The sequence below is a fragment of the Anabrus simplex genome, chromosome 5 (assembly GCF_040414725.1).
Source record: "Anabrus simplex isolate iqAnaSimp1 chromosome 5, ASM4041472v1, whole genome shotgun sequence".
Classification (NCBI taxonomy): domain Eukaryota; kingdom Metazoa; phylum Arthropoda; class Insecta; order Orthoptera; family Tettigoniidae; genus Anabrus; species Anabrus simplex.
The window spans coordinates 325,797,958-325,814,037 of record NC_090269.1 but is presented as its reverse complement, the minus strand read 5'-3'; the positions used below and the strand labels follow the sequence as shown (position 1 = coordinate 325,814,037).

The following is a 16,080-nucleotide window of genomic DNA, read 5'->3' as shown; positions in this document are numbered from 1 at the left end:
CTTCCTGCAGACATTAACATTTTCATCTGATCCAAAGCGATTGTATTTGCTTTCATCTGCAAGAATAACGGTCTTCCAGAAATCACAATCTTTTTAAATGTACTTAAAGAAGATCAACCTTTTTTACCCTATTAATCTTGCTGACTGATTTTTTTTTTTTTTTTTTTTTTTACTAGCTATTCGTCCATGTCTCTTAATTTTCCTTAGAATAAGTCTAATAGTTTCAGGATGTGCTCTCTTGTTGGTATGTTCCTCGTCCATCACAGCCAGTTTTGGAGCACTAATCGCAGGATTTTTCTTCACTTCTCTTACTATCCAACGTTCTGCCCTAAGGTTAAAAATTTTTCTCCCACTCACTTTCTTTATTGTCGATGCCGCGTGTACTTTTATATGTATAACGCACTGTACAGTTGCACAGCTCCTGTTTACAAGTTTACCAAATTCTCTGAGTTATTTACCCCTCTTATGGTGAAAAATAATCAATTCTCGTTCTTCTTTCGAAGATTGTCCCCTTTGACGCACCGTGATAGTAACGGAACTTATCTGTACTTCAAAATTCTCCACAACAAACTGAATGTGGTGTTGAAACACAAACATACAGCATTTGTACTGCTCTGTTATCTGTCCATGTAGGACTGTATGAGTTTCCTTTTGATGTGTCCGAACAACATACAAAGAATCTGTTAGGCTATATCTTGCTAAGTTAAGGGATACTCTAACTAGCGTCTGGTAACTTAATAATACAAGACATACCTTTTATTGTTCCACACATAAAATGAGAACGTAAATTATTGTCCACATATCTGTTCATTAACCCTCTCATGCATGAATTTAAAAATAATTAAATTAAAAATAATGTGATGTGATTTTCTTGGTTAAAATGACCCTATTAGATGATGCAAACATAAAACACAAAACAAAGTTACCATACTTGGCGGGAATTTGATGTCCTCATATGAGGATATCATGCATTTAGTGGAATAATGTCAATACGTCTTACACTTACTACTTTTGTTTATTATACTAGTATTTACAAGAACTTTTTACACCAGAGGCAATTGTATGAGTACAGAGAAATGACATTGGTCCTACTGGGACATTTGTATGTAACTGATGTACTTCACATGTTCATATATCAGGCAATGGTATGGAAACTCTGAATGCACTCTGGACATAGTGGTACATTACATTTTCCACACATATAGGTACTGGGTTTTACTTGCGCAGTTTTTGTCACGGCACCTGTTAGCATTTCTAGCCTCTGTTTTCTGCGCATAGTTTCTTACTCCATCCATCTTTTCAGCAGGCACAGTATGTGCAGCCTGTTTCTTGAGTGGTGGTGATGGACCTTTTTTGCTTGGCCGTCCCCTCTTCCGTGGTGCTTCTGCCTCACCACTGAAGATAAGTCCTGTTGCCACTCGACTCTTGAACTCGAGCAGGTCCATAGGGGTCTTAAGAGTCCATTTTCCATAGTAACCAAGCATTTAGAACTGTGACATTTAGCATATGGTAAAAAATCCTCATGTACCATCTGCAGTTCATTATATCATTCCTGTAAAGAGCCACCAAGGAATTCATGAGATAAACACCACTCATATGGCCGTTATGTATTTCTATACCCTTTGGTCTGTCAATTTCAATGAATTTCTTCTCTTTTCTACACCATCTTCTGGCCTTACCAATTGGTTCTAAGCCTGCATAGGAAGAAATGATATGAACTGCCGAATTATCAGCCCACTGGATTACTGTGATGCCACCTATTGATGTTGTAAATGCTGAGCTTCCTCGACCCTCTTCCTTTACGTCCTTGACATCTTTCAGTTTTTTAGTAGCGTCCGTCAGTCTATTTTCTCTGCAGGTTCCTACAAGCCAGATATCAAGTTCTTTCAGTTTCAGCACAAGGGGTAAATTAAATGCTGCTATCTGGTGGGAATGTTGAAAACTACCATAATCTTGTCCTACAAACATCACTCGCTCATCTGATAACATTACAAACCATTTGGAGAACCCTGGAAAATAAATATTGGATGAAGCAGTTGAGAATACAAGCTAACCTCAAAAATAACACATGGGAGTTTGATGCATGATGTCCTCATATGTGGACGCCCGTATTATACCAATATTGTGTAAAGACTACAAGACGGAATAAGCTGAATTATAGTAGTAGTGATAGTAGAATGTACAAAATGAAGAACTACACACTTACCTTGGGCATTTTCAAGATAGGAACAGCTCAAAACAATTGGAAACTATGATGACTTCTCACAAAATGGTGAACCATGAATATCATGTTTTCAATGATGCCTTTTAAATGCTGCCACCCGCTTGTTCTTTTAAAAACTGATGTTTTCCACTCTTACCAACCTAAAATAATCTTTTTGTAACTTTACCTTCGTCTTTGGAAACTCCAGGGAATAAATAATGCCTAAAAATTTGGATGTCCTCATATGAGGACACCATGCATGAGAGGGTTAACACATGCTGGTTACAGTTTTGTATGAGTTTCACTTTGACTCACTGTGTATCACTTAGAGGGGGAAACTTACACGGGAAAGCTGCATTTAGAAGAAAAGTAGTTTCAATAGTTTTCAAAAGAGAGCAGCTCAGATCAGAGTTTCTAGTGCATGCCAATTTCAGGCGTCACGTGTTTATGTTTGTACATTTCTTTTTGACATATTTATGAAACTCACCATCTAAACAAATTGAGGTTTATGCATAATGCCTAGAGGATTCTTAACAACCTCCACAAATTTCGTTGTTGTAAACCTGATGTATGCATTTTATAAAATTTTAATCGTAGCGATCGGTGTTTACATGGAAGGGACTTGTAACTTCACATACCTTTACGTTTTTAAAAATTCTGCGAATTGTGGTAATGTTCATTGGTAATGTTAAGATATCGTTTACAAGAATGACAAAGGTACATTTTATGAAAAAAAAACCAAATGTGTGTTGTTGGTGTTCTGGAACAGCAGATAACTCTTGATAAGCCCTGAAATTTCTTCTGAGCTTTGTGTTTCTCGTATGTGTTAGTGGCGTACACATAACTGGGGGGTGTCATCTTCCTTCTCCTTGCATAACTTTCCCTTTCCGTTCTTTTAAGATCCTCATCATTCTTCTCATGATACCGTTTACAATGTTCCTTGTGAGTAAGTGGCATTATTAAAAATAACCTTAGTGTGAACACCGATTGCTATTCAAAAATATGTCTTTTACAAGTGAGTGTGACACAAACTGAATCCTGTGGGCAGTGTGTTGCGGGAGCAGGCAACTTCCCGGTCCCCTGCTTGCGAGAACGTCCTAAACGCCCGACGTATTTTACTATCAGCTTCCTATGAATCCATTTGTAATTTTAAACGAATGATATAGCAGCTTGAAAGGGTGTACAGTATTGGCTTAGCATACCAAATGTTATTCATATTGAGCCACGCACTTTTCATCTACATACTTTTATACATTTTTCGTTGCGTGTTTACATGGCCTGCAGCAATAAATTTGTCGCCTTATTACACCTTATATAAACTGTTGATAACCTAAATAAGTACTTTACTGTGAAGGTAAAGCGTATTAGAATTAATATTTACTATAATTTTTTATAACTTTTCATAATAAACAGTAATTTTTAAAATCATTGAGAAATATAAAATTAATTTAGCCTGTGTGTAAAGGTTTAATTAACCACACAATTAAAAACTGAAAAACACCAATAAATGAATACATATCATAAAATTAATAAAATCTCGTATTTTATCTATCATAAAAACAAATTGTTGTATATTTATTTTAAACTTTACACTTTTCCTACATGGGTGGAGTCAGCCTTACACCCGAAAAAGAAATGAAGAACTGAAAAACTCAATTAGAACTAAGTTGTAGGCACTAAGTTTGAAGAGCACCAGATGGTAATAGGTAGAGTGAAATAACTTAATTTCTTCTTGTTCGAAATTAAATGCATAGAAAAGTGCAGGACACTCTATGGTTAAGGGTGATAGTAAAGGATGTAGTTATTCTTTGTCTTTATTTTATATAATTTAAACTTTTCTCAGTTTGTACCATTTGTACAGATACCGAATAGGCAATTGTATAGCCTAAGCTAACAAGTTTTGGCCTTTTGAAGATGTATTGGGTTGTTGATGTGGACTGATTACAAATTTTAGCATTCTGATTGTGTTGTCTTTTCTGCGAAAGAAGGATTTTACTGTGTGGGTTCTATTGCAGAGTTAATTTAATTTTGTTCGATGATGTTGAGTGTGCCACCAGATATCATTTAACATACTGTCAATGACGATGTGGAGTGGTAGATATTTACCACCCTCCCCAGCTGGATTCGTATGTAGATTTGGGATCACAAATCACACAGTACCAATAATTAATGGATGCTGCACCGATACCTCAAGCAAAGGTAGAAGAAATGTCCATCCAATCTGTGTGTGATATTTTACACCAAAACGTTTACAAAAACTGGTAAAAAAAAAAAAAAGAAGCTGGCAAAGATCACCAAAATCTCCCCTCTCCAACACATTTTCCCATGCTGTTGGGAATAGCAGCTGTCAAAAGTAAGATTTGCAGAATCCAGGCAACCTGGTAACAAAGAAGGGACAATGCTAATTAAGAAACTGGTCCATACATGTGAATTAAAACCACCCTTTCCAGTGAGCTTGTATCATATCACAAATTACCTAGGAGATAAGAATAACAAGTCCGGGCACATGCGTGTTGCAGTACTCGTAGCATGTTATCAGTCATGAAACCGTGAGATTGATAACTAGTTCAAATAATCTGTATGTAACTAACATGTTATAAGAATACCACCTTTATACAGTCACCAGAATGAACCAAGATGATGCTCAATACAATTCTGAAGGTTAATGTACTCACCAATGTCTCCTGTGGAGGAAGTGTTCATATCTTCATCACTGTCGGAGTCGTTAACATTTATCACTATACGTTCAATGGAATCGTCTGCTAACTGGCCTATATCCCACATTTTTTTTTCCTTCCGTCTCGATGACGTGTTTTTAAACAAATTTCCCGTTGAGAGGTCACTAGTTCAATCCCTTCCAGCAGAATTTTCTTTCTTCCACAGGAGTGAAAGTTATGTTGTTCCTAGCCATATGGCTCTAAACTTGGTTCCACACACTTTCAATTGGATTTAAAGAACATTGGTATGGAGGTAACCTTAAAACTTGCCTTTCCAGGTGCAATGCGATATCATTCACTCAATACGTGCCACGCAAGTCCTTAATATGCTGTAGGATGGCATTCAGAAGTTCTAACTTGACACTTCGGTTTGTAAGGGATTCCCTTCCCATTCAGAAACTTAATTATACGAGGGCTATTTTTTTTTCCAAGGTCCGATCGGTCGCGACAGTCAAACGACCGCGAATATATGATGAACCGCTGCACAGATGTGTTGCGCAACGTCTCTGAAATGACCGTTATGCGCCTCACCTCAGTCCCGTCAGTAGTGAACGTGCAGCGTGCTCGTAAACATGGCTACAAAGATCGCTTCGCCCGCCAAGTGTGAAGTGCGCGGTGTAATTCGATTTCTTCAGGCTGAGGGTTGCATTGCAGCCGAAATTCATCGCCGAATAAGTCGTGTGTATGGTGAAACGTGCATGAGCGACAGCAAAGTGCGACAATGGTGCAGGAACTTTACAGCAGGGCGTACAGACGTCCATGATGCAGGCGGCCAGGAAAGGAAGCGTGTGTCAACCGATGATCTTGTTCAGCGTGGGGATCAGGCAATTCGAGAAAATCGTCGGTTCACAATTTCTGTGTTGAGTGTTTCGTTTCCTGAAATTTCCAGGTCAGCTCTCTACACAATTGTGAGTGAGACACTTCAGTACCGCAAACTTTGTGCGGGATGGGTTCCGAAGATGCTGTCTGACCGTCACAAAACACAGGGAATGGGCGCCGCTTTAGCGTTTCTCCAGCGCTACCATGATGAAGGACCGGATTTTTTGAACAAAATTGTCACAGGCGACGAGACATGGGTTCATTTTGAAACGGAAGAAACAAAAGAGCAATCCAAACAGTGGATGCATTCGCACTCCCCGAGTAAGCCAAAGAAATTCAAGCGAACGCTGGCTAGGAGGACAGCGTTTTGACACCGACGAGGCGCTGCAGACTGAATGTACAATATAACTATTTATAATAGTTTATTTAAATCCGCCTTGATCAATACACTCATTAAATGAAAGAAACATTATTTATTAAACCATACATGTTTCGGGAAATCTCAACCATTCCCTTCATCAGTGGTTAGATCAAAGAATAACATAATATGACACAATCTTTTGTTTTACAATTTGAAGGAGTATTGTGTCCCAATACATCATGTCAAAGAGTAAAGAGAACTTATGAAATATTATAAAAATGGTCAATACATACAATTTTGGTTGAACTGAATGAGAAACACTATACAAATTTATGATCTTCAAGTTTTTCTTCTTTTCTTCTTCTTTTTGTTCCTTAAATTATATGCTAGCCTAAACAGTGGGTTATCTTCTGTACTTTTCTCATTTAAACTTGATTCAGAATTACATTTTTGTGTAAGGTAAATTTCTAAATTTTCCAAAACATTCATTAGTTTTCCCTTTTTGGTCGAATGTAATAATTTCATGTCATTGGAAATGTCTGTAAATTTATGATTCATTTCAACCATATGTTCTCCCATTGCCGAATATCTTTTATGTTTGACCGCATTAACGTGTTCTTTGTACCTTATAGCCAAACTTCTTCCGGACTGTCCTATGTATCGTTGTTTACATGTTTGGCATGTTAATTTGTAAATTCCTGATTTATTAAATATACATTTATTCTCTATTTTATCTGAATTGAAAATTATCTTATTAGTATTATTATCCGTTTTGTATGTGACATTGATGTTCTTTTTTCTGAAAATTTTAGCCAGTTGATAAGAGTGCTTATTTCGAAAAGTTAGAACTATGAATTTCTTTTTCTCTTTTCTCTCTTTAATTAAAGTTGTTTTAGGTTCATTTTTCACTTTATTTATCATTCTATTAATAAATCTGTTGGAATATCCGTTGCTACGAGCGATTTGATGGATTATATTTATCTCTCTATTATAATTCTTCTTAGACATAGGTATGTTCATAGCTCTATTAATTAAACTGTAAAATGTTGCCTTTTTATGCTGACCTGGATGATTGGAGTCATTTCTGATAATAGTATCTGTTTGAGTAGCTTTTGTGAAAATTTGGAAATCAAAATGACCAGAATTTCTAGTAACTGTCAAATCTAAAAAATTTAAAGTCCTATCATTTTCAGATTCCATCGTAAAATGCACTTGTCTATTCAAAGTATTTAAATACTGTAATATACCATCAGGTTTAACCTTTCGTTCATCGATAATAACAAATATATCATCGACGTATCTCAACCAGGCGGCGACGTTCTATCAAGAGGGCATTGACAAGTTGGTACCACGCTACGACAAATGTCTCAATCTGCGAGGCGACTATGTTGAAAAATAGCTGTGATGTATCAGTAAGTGTTACTAATAGAAAAGTGTCAAATTTGTACTGCTGTTTCATTTCGTGACCAATCGGACCTTGAAAAAAAAATAGCCCTCGTATCTCCCTTTCTCCACAATTGATTGGGCCGTTTCTCAATTCTAATGGAATGGTAAGACGCATTGTCCATAACAATTACGGCATTGGGTGCAAGATGAGTAAGACCACATTCACAATTAAGTATTTATTTATTTTCCACCTAGTCGATACAATGATTGCTTAAGGCAATTTTTAATGGTCAGAAGTGGTACATGTTTCGTATATTATCATCTTCAGCAACATATCACTGTTTAGATGAAAAATATATAAATTGACAAAGTAATGCTTTAGAGGAAGTGTCCTTAAAATTAACATACGATTGACAACATTAAAACAAACAAATAACTCAAGAGAAAATATATAAATTATTTCTACAATAGAAAGCAGTCGTCAAGGAAATACTTGTACAATATTCCATAGAAAATATGTCCTAATGAATATTCTTTTCTTAATAATTCATGAAAAAAGGTCAATTTATAAATTATACAATTTATAAGTAATTATCGAAATGAAGAAATCCAGATATCACAGTGTGGCTCTTATTATTAATGCAGATGAAAATATAACTAATTCCTAGTTGTCAAATCTTATTAAGCCTGGTTTCCTTTGGAACAGTAACTCCTGTCAATCTTTCAAAGTTTTGCGTCGGGTGTAATATTGATGATGCGTTCTTCCTTGCTCTTGCACCTGAGGAGGAGGGCCACAAAAGGTTGGGAACCACGGAATTAGATCAACTACACCTGACTGTAATTGTAAGCCAGGAGTGAGTGAGGAGTGAGTACTGTGTGGACACTAGATGTCATTGAAAATGTTTCTTTCTGTTTTCAAATCAGTTTGAACAAAAATTTTCTCTTATACAAAAAAAAAAAAAAAAATCCTCTTAAAGAAGAATAGTAAAGTTATTCAGATGTATTAATATCATATGTACATGAAGACACGTTGGGAATGGATATTTTCTTTTTATCAAGAGAAACAGAAAAAAACACTGTTGCTTAAAATAAAGAAACTCTAATTGCAGACATATTCTGTATTTCTTTATATTTTGATCTTATGCTGTATATTTGGTAAACTCTCCTGATTTTGCTTTAATCATACGTGGGCAGAAGAGTTATGTACACAGACCGAAAATATGGCAAATTAAAACTCATCCGGAATTACAAAACACTAGTAATAACCATGTACTTGATATTAATTACTTGCCTAGAATATTGGATGTACTCCATTGCAGAGGCCCGTAGGATATTACCAAACTTATCGCGGCTTCATGTTAGTTAAAAAATATGAGTCGCTCCACAAATAAGTTAGTAAGCCAATCAAAGTCCTTATATCCAACAATGTTGGAGATGTTCTAGATGGTGTTGCTTGTTTTTATTTGTGTCCCTGAATTACGGTTTCCACGTGAATTATGTCAAAATTTCAGTCTTTAAAAAGTGAGAAGTACTCTGTAGGCTTGTCTGTTTAGTGCAGAAGAAATGGCAATATTAGAAACGGGGCCAAAGCATAATTGGATTAAAATTTGTAATGATAATAATAATAAAAGGGAAATGGTGGAAGTAGTAGCAGAGGTAGAACAGGTCATATCCATAGTGGAAGCTGAAGAGCAAGAAGTAGGAAAAATACTGTCCAAGATAATAGAGTATAAAGATAAAGAAGTGATCATAATGAATAAGAAAATTAAAGGGTTGAAAGGAAAAATCAAAAACAATAACATTACAGTAACCAAAGCGGACAAAGGCAACACGATCGTTCTAATAAACCAGAATATATTGAAAAAACAGAGGAATTTCTAAAGAATGGCAAGTTCATTTTAATTAAGAAAGATCCGACGTAGTTCAAAAGAATTTAAAAAAGATGTTGAAAGAAGTAGCATTTGTTATGGAATCAAAGGAAGTGAATAGTCTAATAAATATGAACCCAGGAATGCCCACCATGAGAGCATTGCCCAAGATCCATAAACAAGACATTCCCATAAGACCGATAGTAAACTACAGAAATAGTCCAACGTACGGATTAGCCAAATTTATACAAGTATTCTTAAGAAAACATTTTAAATTCACATCGGAGGCAATAATCAGTAATACAAGCGATTTTTGTAATAGAACAAGGTATATTGAAATGAAAGAAAATTACACAATACATAGTCTCGATGTTAAAGGCATGTATTCCAACATTCCTATATCTAAAACAATAAATATTGTCAGAAGGAACTTAACAGAGCATAGCGGTTTAAGTAAAATAGAGATCGAAGAATTCATAAAATTGTTAGAATACGTATTAGAGAACAATTATTTCGGATTCAACAACAAAATATACAAACAGGAAAAGGGATTGGCTATGGGTTCCCCGGCGTCAGGTATTCTAGCGAATATTTACATGGACTATGTGGAAACGAATAAAATAATTGAGAAAATTAAAGGATTAATGAAAGGGTTGAGATTTGTGGACGATGTGTTCATTATCATAGATGAGAAAGAGTTAAGCCCGATAGAAGTATTAAGAAGGGTGAATGAAATAGACAAAGATATCAAATTCACAATGGAATCAGAGGAAGGAGGTTCACTGAACTACTTGGACGTCAAAGTAACGAGAAATGATAGAGAATTAGAGTATCAGGTTTATAGGAAAGAAACAACCACTAGTACTATTATTAGGAAGGACTCCAATCACCCAGGCCAACAGAAGAAGGCAACATTTTATAGTATGATCAGCAGGGCACTTAAATTTCCCTTGAAAAGACAAGCGTTCGAAAAAGAGATGACCACCATATATGAGATCTCGAAGAGAAATGGATATACGAAGAAATACGTAGATAAAATAAAGGACAAATTAATAAATAAACAGAAATCAACCTTGGAAAACGGAAAGAAAGAAAGGAAAAATGTAGTGCAATAACATTTCATAATACACTCTCATACGGAATAAAAAAGGGCATTGACATGGCGTTTAAGACGAACAATAATCAGAGAATTTTATTTAATTCGCATAAGGTTAATAGATCTGACAGGTTTAATAAATCAGGAGTATATTTCATCAAATGTCAAAATTGTGGGAAAAAATACATTGGACAATTAGGGAGGAGTTTAGAGACAAGATACAAGGAGCACGTGAATGGGTGAGACACAGGAGATTCTCAGCAATGGGAGAACACATGGAAGAACACAAACCATAATTTTACGGAAATAGACAAAGATATGGAAATACTGCACACAACAACGAAAGGAAAATTAATGGATGCTTTAGAGAAAATAAATATATATTGATCAGAGAAACGATAATGAAAATAACTTAAACGAACCACTGAATGAAGAAAATGCAATGCACCGATTGGCATACAATCGTATAAGAAGAGAGAGAAAGAAGGAGCGAAAGAAATAGTTCCGGTCACAAGTACGCATCCCCTACATTACATAACCGGCAGCACAACGACAGGTAGCAGCGAGCCTAACACGGTCATTGACAGCAGAGAGCAGAACACGTTTGTTTATTCAAACTAGTACAAGAATACTTCGGTCAAGGTTAAATTTTGGCAACCAGTCGAGCTGAAGTAAATACAAATTTCTTTAAATATCTGAGATATCGTCCTTTTATAAACACGTCGCTAAGGATTAGTTTTTGGTTTATTATTTAAAGGAGTTTGACGGTTAGAAAGCGACCAGCATGATCATTGCGTAACCAGTAGCAGAGTAGCAGATTGACAACTAGGAAGGAGGACATATTGTTTGGGTTCAGACCAATATCACATCATTTTAATTTTGGATAAATTAGATGGAATGAAGTAAGTAGGCCTAAATAATTTCTCCAGACATCTGAGTAACCGTCTTTTTTCGCAAAAGGTCTCTAAAGTTAGTTTGTTTGATTTATTTATTTAAGGAATTGGATGAGATTTAGAGAAAATATTCTGATATGAGAGGTCTAGAAAATTATAGCAGACTTTAAGAAGAAAGAAGAGAGCAGAAACATTTTAAAGGATAACTGATTTTATAGATGTTATTTATTATTTATGATTTTACGATTTTAGGATAAAGACTATTTATAGATGTTATCTATTATTTTACAAATTGATTTATTTAAGGATTTCCACTAAATGACAAGTAAATGTTAAATTTAGACAAGGAGAAATAATTATTTTTTCAGATGTAAATAGGGACATAAATTAACATATAGAGATTAATTTAATAGATTACATCAGTTAGGAAATTTCCAGTAAAATCTGCAACAAATGACATAGTAAATAAGAGAAATTGTTGTAACAATTTTCAAAATTCATATATACTTGTTTTATTATACCATTGTACCATAGTCCCAGGATCAATTAATGTTTGGCACCGCTGAAGAAGAGAGCAGTGGCTCTCGAAACATGTACATGTACGGTAATTAAATAAAATAAAATGTATTTATTATTTATTTATTAGGTTCGTTACGACCCCTGAGGATCACAAGTGACTTGTTCGGTAAGTCTTCTTTCTTCCCAATACCTCTTCATTCTCTCACTCCTCCTCTTTCTCTCGGCTTCCGTGATCTGAATCTGGATCCTGGTGTTTGTCCATCTGTGACCTTCCACGAGCTTTTTGCATTTGGACCTATCCTGTACTGTCGTCAGTAAATGTTTTCCATTTTATCAGAAGTGTTAATCTGAAATTATTCAACCCGTATTATTCAAATGTTTTCTGGAGAATATTCAAATGTGTTCTGGAGAAAGTTCTGTTATATTTGAATTGAATGATTTGTATTTTGTCTGAAGGAATGATTGATTGATCTCCTTTAAAAATAAGCATGTCATAATTATATTTGAATACATTAATATTTTGGTGTAATGGGTCATGTGATCTGTAATTACTCCAGCTCTCAAATTGCTTTCTATAATCAACAGTAATCTTCGTGACCATTAGGGGGTGGGGGTAGGCAATGATTGCACTTGGCACGGAGCACTGCTATGAGGAAAGATTGAGCAGGAAAATGTGTCTCTCTTCTTATGTGAACTACTACCTGCAATCATTTAGAGAAAAAACAACCTTAAGTCGCTAGCTTTTTCTATAATGTGCGAGAAATAGTTTCTTGGGATTAATCTTTGGCAATATTGGGCGTGATCAAATATGAGGGTGATGACATCTCAACTCCTCCTCTGATAATTACGGTGTATTTAATGTCAAGAATTTCATTTTTTGGTCCGTATTGAATCGAAGTTTACAGTTACAGAAAAGGGTAAATGTTTCCACCTGTTCAGTACAATAAATAGTGAAATTATTAGAATATCACATTTATTATCTGTCATTTTGGGACTGGTTTTGGCACATTCCTGTTCCATCATCAGCCTAGGAAATTGTTGCAAGGCTTTTTTAAATAGCTACATAATATACTTGTACCAGTGTAAGAACATGAACAGAGCTTTGTATGCTAAGTTGTAAATTTTACAATTACATATGTGACTTAAAATCTATGCAATTAAAATACTGAGACTAGATTAATCCTTGTGGGATAATAGACATGTCCTAAAACCTTTATATACATTTTTAAAGCTTTTTGCGTTATTGATTTGTTGTAACTTTTATAATAATAATTGTAACACCCAGTTTTGATAATATATAAACTCATTAAAATCCACCTGAAAATCGAAATTTTCAAGATATCTCATCAATCAACCCACGGCTTCAGCCCCACATTAATATTGGATCAACATTGAAATACAGAGCTAATACTTATAGCACTTCATTAAATTAAGCTGTTTTAGAGCAACTGTACAATGACTGTGACATTACATCTTTCATTCTAACATAAGAAAATATGTACGATATAGATGGTTCTTAGATTACATATTATGATGAACTGTTTCATGTTAAAAAATGGACTATGATAAGTTATTTTACCCATGTAAAGAGAACACTATTCTAGAAATCAGCTGTTAGTTTAGTATTTTAGAGCCGGGCTGAGTGGCTCAGACGGTTAAGGCACTGGCCTTCTGACCCCAACTTGGCAGGTTCGATCCTGGCTCAGTCTGGTGGTATTTGAAGGTGCTCAAATCCGTCAGCCTCTTGTCTGTAGATTGACTGGCACGTAAAAGAACTCCTGCGGGACTAAATTCCGGCACCTCATCTCCGAAAACCGTAAAAGAGGTAGTTAGTGGGACGTAAAGCAAATAACATTATTGTTATTATTATTATTATTATTTTAGAAAGTGCCTAAAGACAAAATTTTTTTAAAAAAGTAATGCTCTTATTACTCTTTAAGGCTAGCCGTACATACTTTATAGCTGTATGAGTTTTGCCCTACAAGAAAGATATCAAAACTGGTGTTGCTATTAGTTTTATGATAGTTACAACAAATCTATAATGCAAAAAGCTAAATGTTTTATGACGTGTCTATAATCTAGTCTCTGTATTTTAATTACATAGATTTTAAGTCACATACGTAATTGTAAAATTTACAACTTAGCATAGAAGGCTCTGTTCAAGTTCTTACACAGGTACAAGTATTTTTTTTTGGTAGCTATTTAAAAAAGCCTTGCAACAATTTCCTAGGCTTATGATGGCACAGGAAGGTGCCGAAACCGGTCCCAAAATGACAGATAATAAATGTGACATTCTAATAATTTCACTATTTTATTGTGCTGAACAGGTGGAACATTTACCTTTTTTTGTAACTGTAAATTACGGTGCAGCATAGAAGTATTATATGAAATAAGAATCTGCTTCTGTACGTTGACAAGAGAGGTCAATGAAGAATTAATTTTTGAAAATAATATTTTAATTGTGTATTAATGTAATTACTATATGAATTGGACACGAATGTCTTTTATTGTAATCTGTATGAAATGAGACAATTGTAGCAAAACTTAATGTGTCATGAAAACTTTGTTCTCCATTTTCAAAATAAACCGTAAAACTATTCCAGTATTGCTGAAGGACTCAATAATACATTCCTTTGTTTATATTTCAGCTCTCCAGATGTGATTTGAGATGAAACGTCGTGTGGAGGAGGCAGCAGCAATAGCAGCAGTGAAGCAGCAAGAAAATAACAGCGCTTACGGTGCTCCTCCTCGTCACCAGGGTGGTGGGGGATCCACCACCCCATTGTCACCTCAAGCACGAATTCTGACTGGACACTCGGGTATGGTTATGCAACTTCTTTCCTTTGCAATAAGCACAGCTTTGCAGCCACTTCTGTAGTGAATGTATAAAATAATGTCTTACATCCTTGTAAAATTTGCATTTTTTGGCATGCACAGTCTTTACATAGCCAAAACATGATTCACATTCATTTATCTGTTTTTCTTGTTCAGGAATCACATGAAAGCTGTTCAACATAATGTTTTGAAACTAGGCATTTATGTTGAATTTTAGTTTTGAATTTGTCACAGTATCTTACTGAGGTTTGTGGGCAGCTATACTTAGCGTTCACTCGTGGATACATTGATGTAAAAGCAGAACGAAAGACAAAAAATTGAAACCTATGAACTTACTGCAGCATTATGTTAACTTTGAGTCACGTTAACCGTTTGAAGTCAAAATTTATTCTGAACTTGTTAGGCCCCTGTGACTGAATATTTCTTGGCTTAATTCAAATATAAGGGATGACTGTCCTGGAGGCTCAGAACACTGGAATATTTACTGTTCTTTGTTTTTATTTACACACCTGCCAACTTTCCCGATTTATGCGGGAGACTCCCGATTTTTGACAGTTTTTCCCGCCTCCCGATTATTGTCATTTTTCCCGATTTTAGCTTATTTTTGGTGAACTTCAAACATTTGTTTTCAAATCCCGCCATTTCAGCATTGTACGCCAGTGGCTGAAAGTCCTTCGCTCATTGGCCGCTTTCAAATTAAATATCTACGTGTATTAATACGAGAAATTTGCGCGATTGTGCGGTGTTTATTGAAACCTGTATATCGCGACGCATATATCGATTGTAAATATCTCGTTCTCGCGTACTATGTTCGTGTTCACAACAGTCTAGTCGATTTAGAGACTAGTCGCTAGATTTGGTGTCTATTTTGGGCATGTAAATAATATTGTTACTGGCTTTACGTCCTGCTAACTACTTTTATGGTTTTAGGAGATGTCGAGGTGCCGGAATATAGTCTCGTAGGAGTTCTTATATGTACTGACACGAGGCTGACGTATTTCAGCACATTCAAATACCACCGGACTGAGCCAGGATCGAACCTACCAAGTTTTCAGTTATTTAGCGACAGCATTTCAAAGATTTTAGGGGCCATTTAGAGATTATTCTGGCAAATTTTAATTTATTCCTGATACAAATGGCGTTGCGCTTCGCATATTCGCGCGGGCGCGTGATGCAATATATTAATCTGTGTACAGTCGACCTCCCTTCTGCGGATACCGTTGGTTCCGAGGAAAAGTGTCTGTTACGAGAGGTGTCCGCTAAAATAAGTTTGTAAAAATAATCAAACATTTTAACGGCGAAGAACATCCACCTTAAATATAAGCATTCATATCTTTATTTTTATTATTCTATGTCATTTCTGTGTTAGTATTTCATAGAGAG

At 35.4% G+C, this 16,080-nt stretch overlaps 1 protein-coding gene across 1 annotated transcript in view; it reads left to right on the top strand.

The window, feature by feature from the left end:
* Positions 1–16,080, top strand: part of Sin3A (SIN3 transcription regulator family member A) — a 528,152-nt gene that overhangs the window by 35,457 nt on the left and 476,615 nt on the right. Inside the window, exon 2 of the mRNA XM_068227644.1 lies at positions 14,511–14,681. Coding sequence (XP_068083745.1) covers positions 14,531–14,681 — 151 coding nt within the window. The 5' untranslated portion in view covers positions 14,511–14,530. The remainder of the gene's footprint in view (positions 1–14,510; positions 14,682–16,080) is intronic.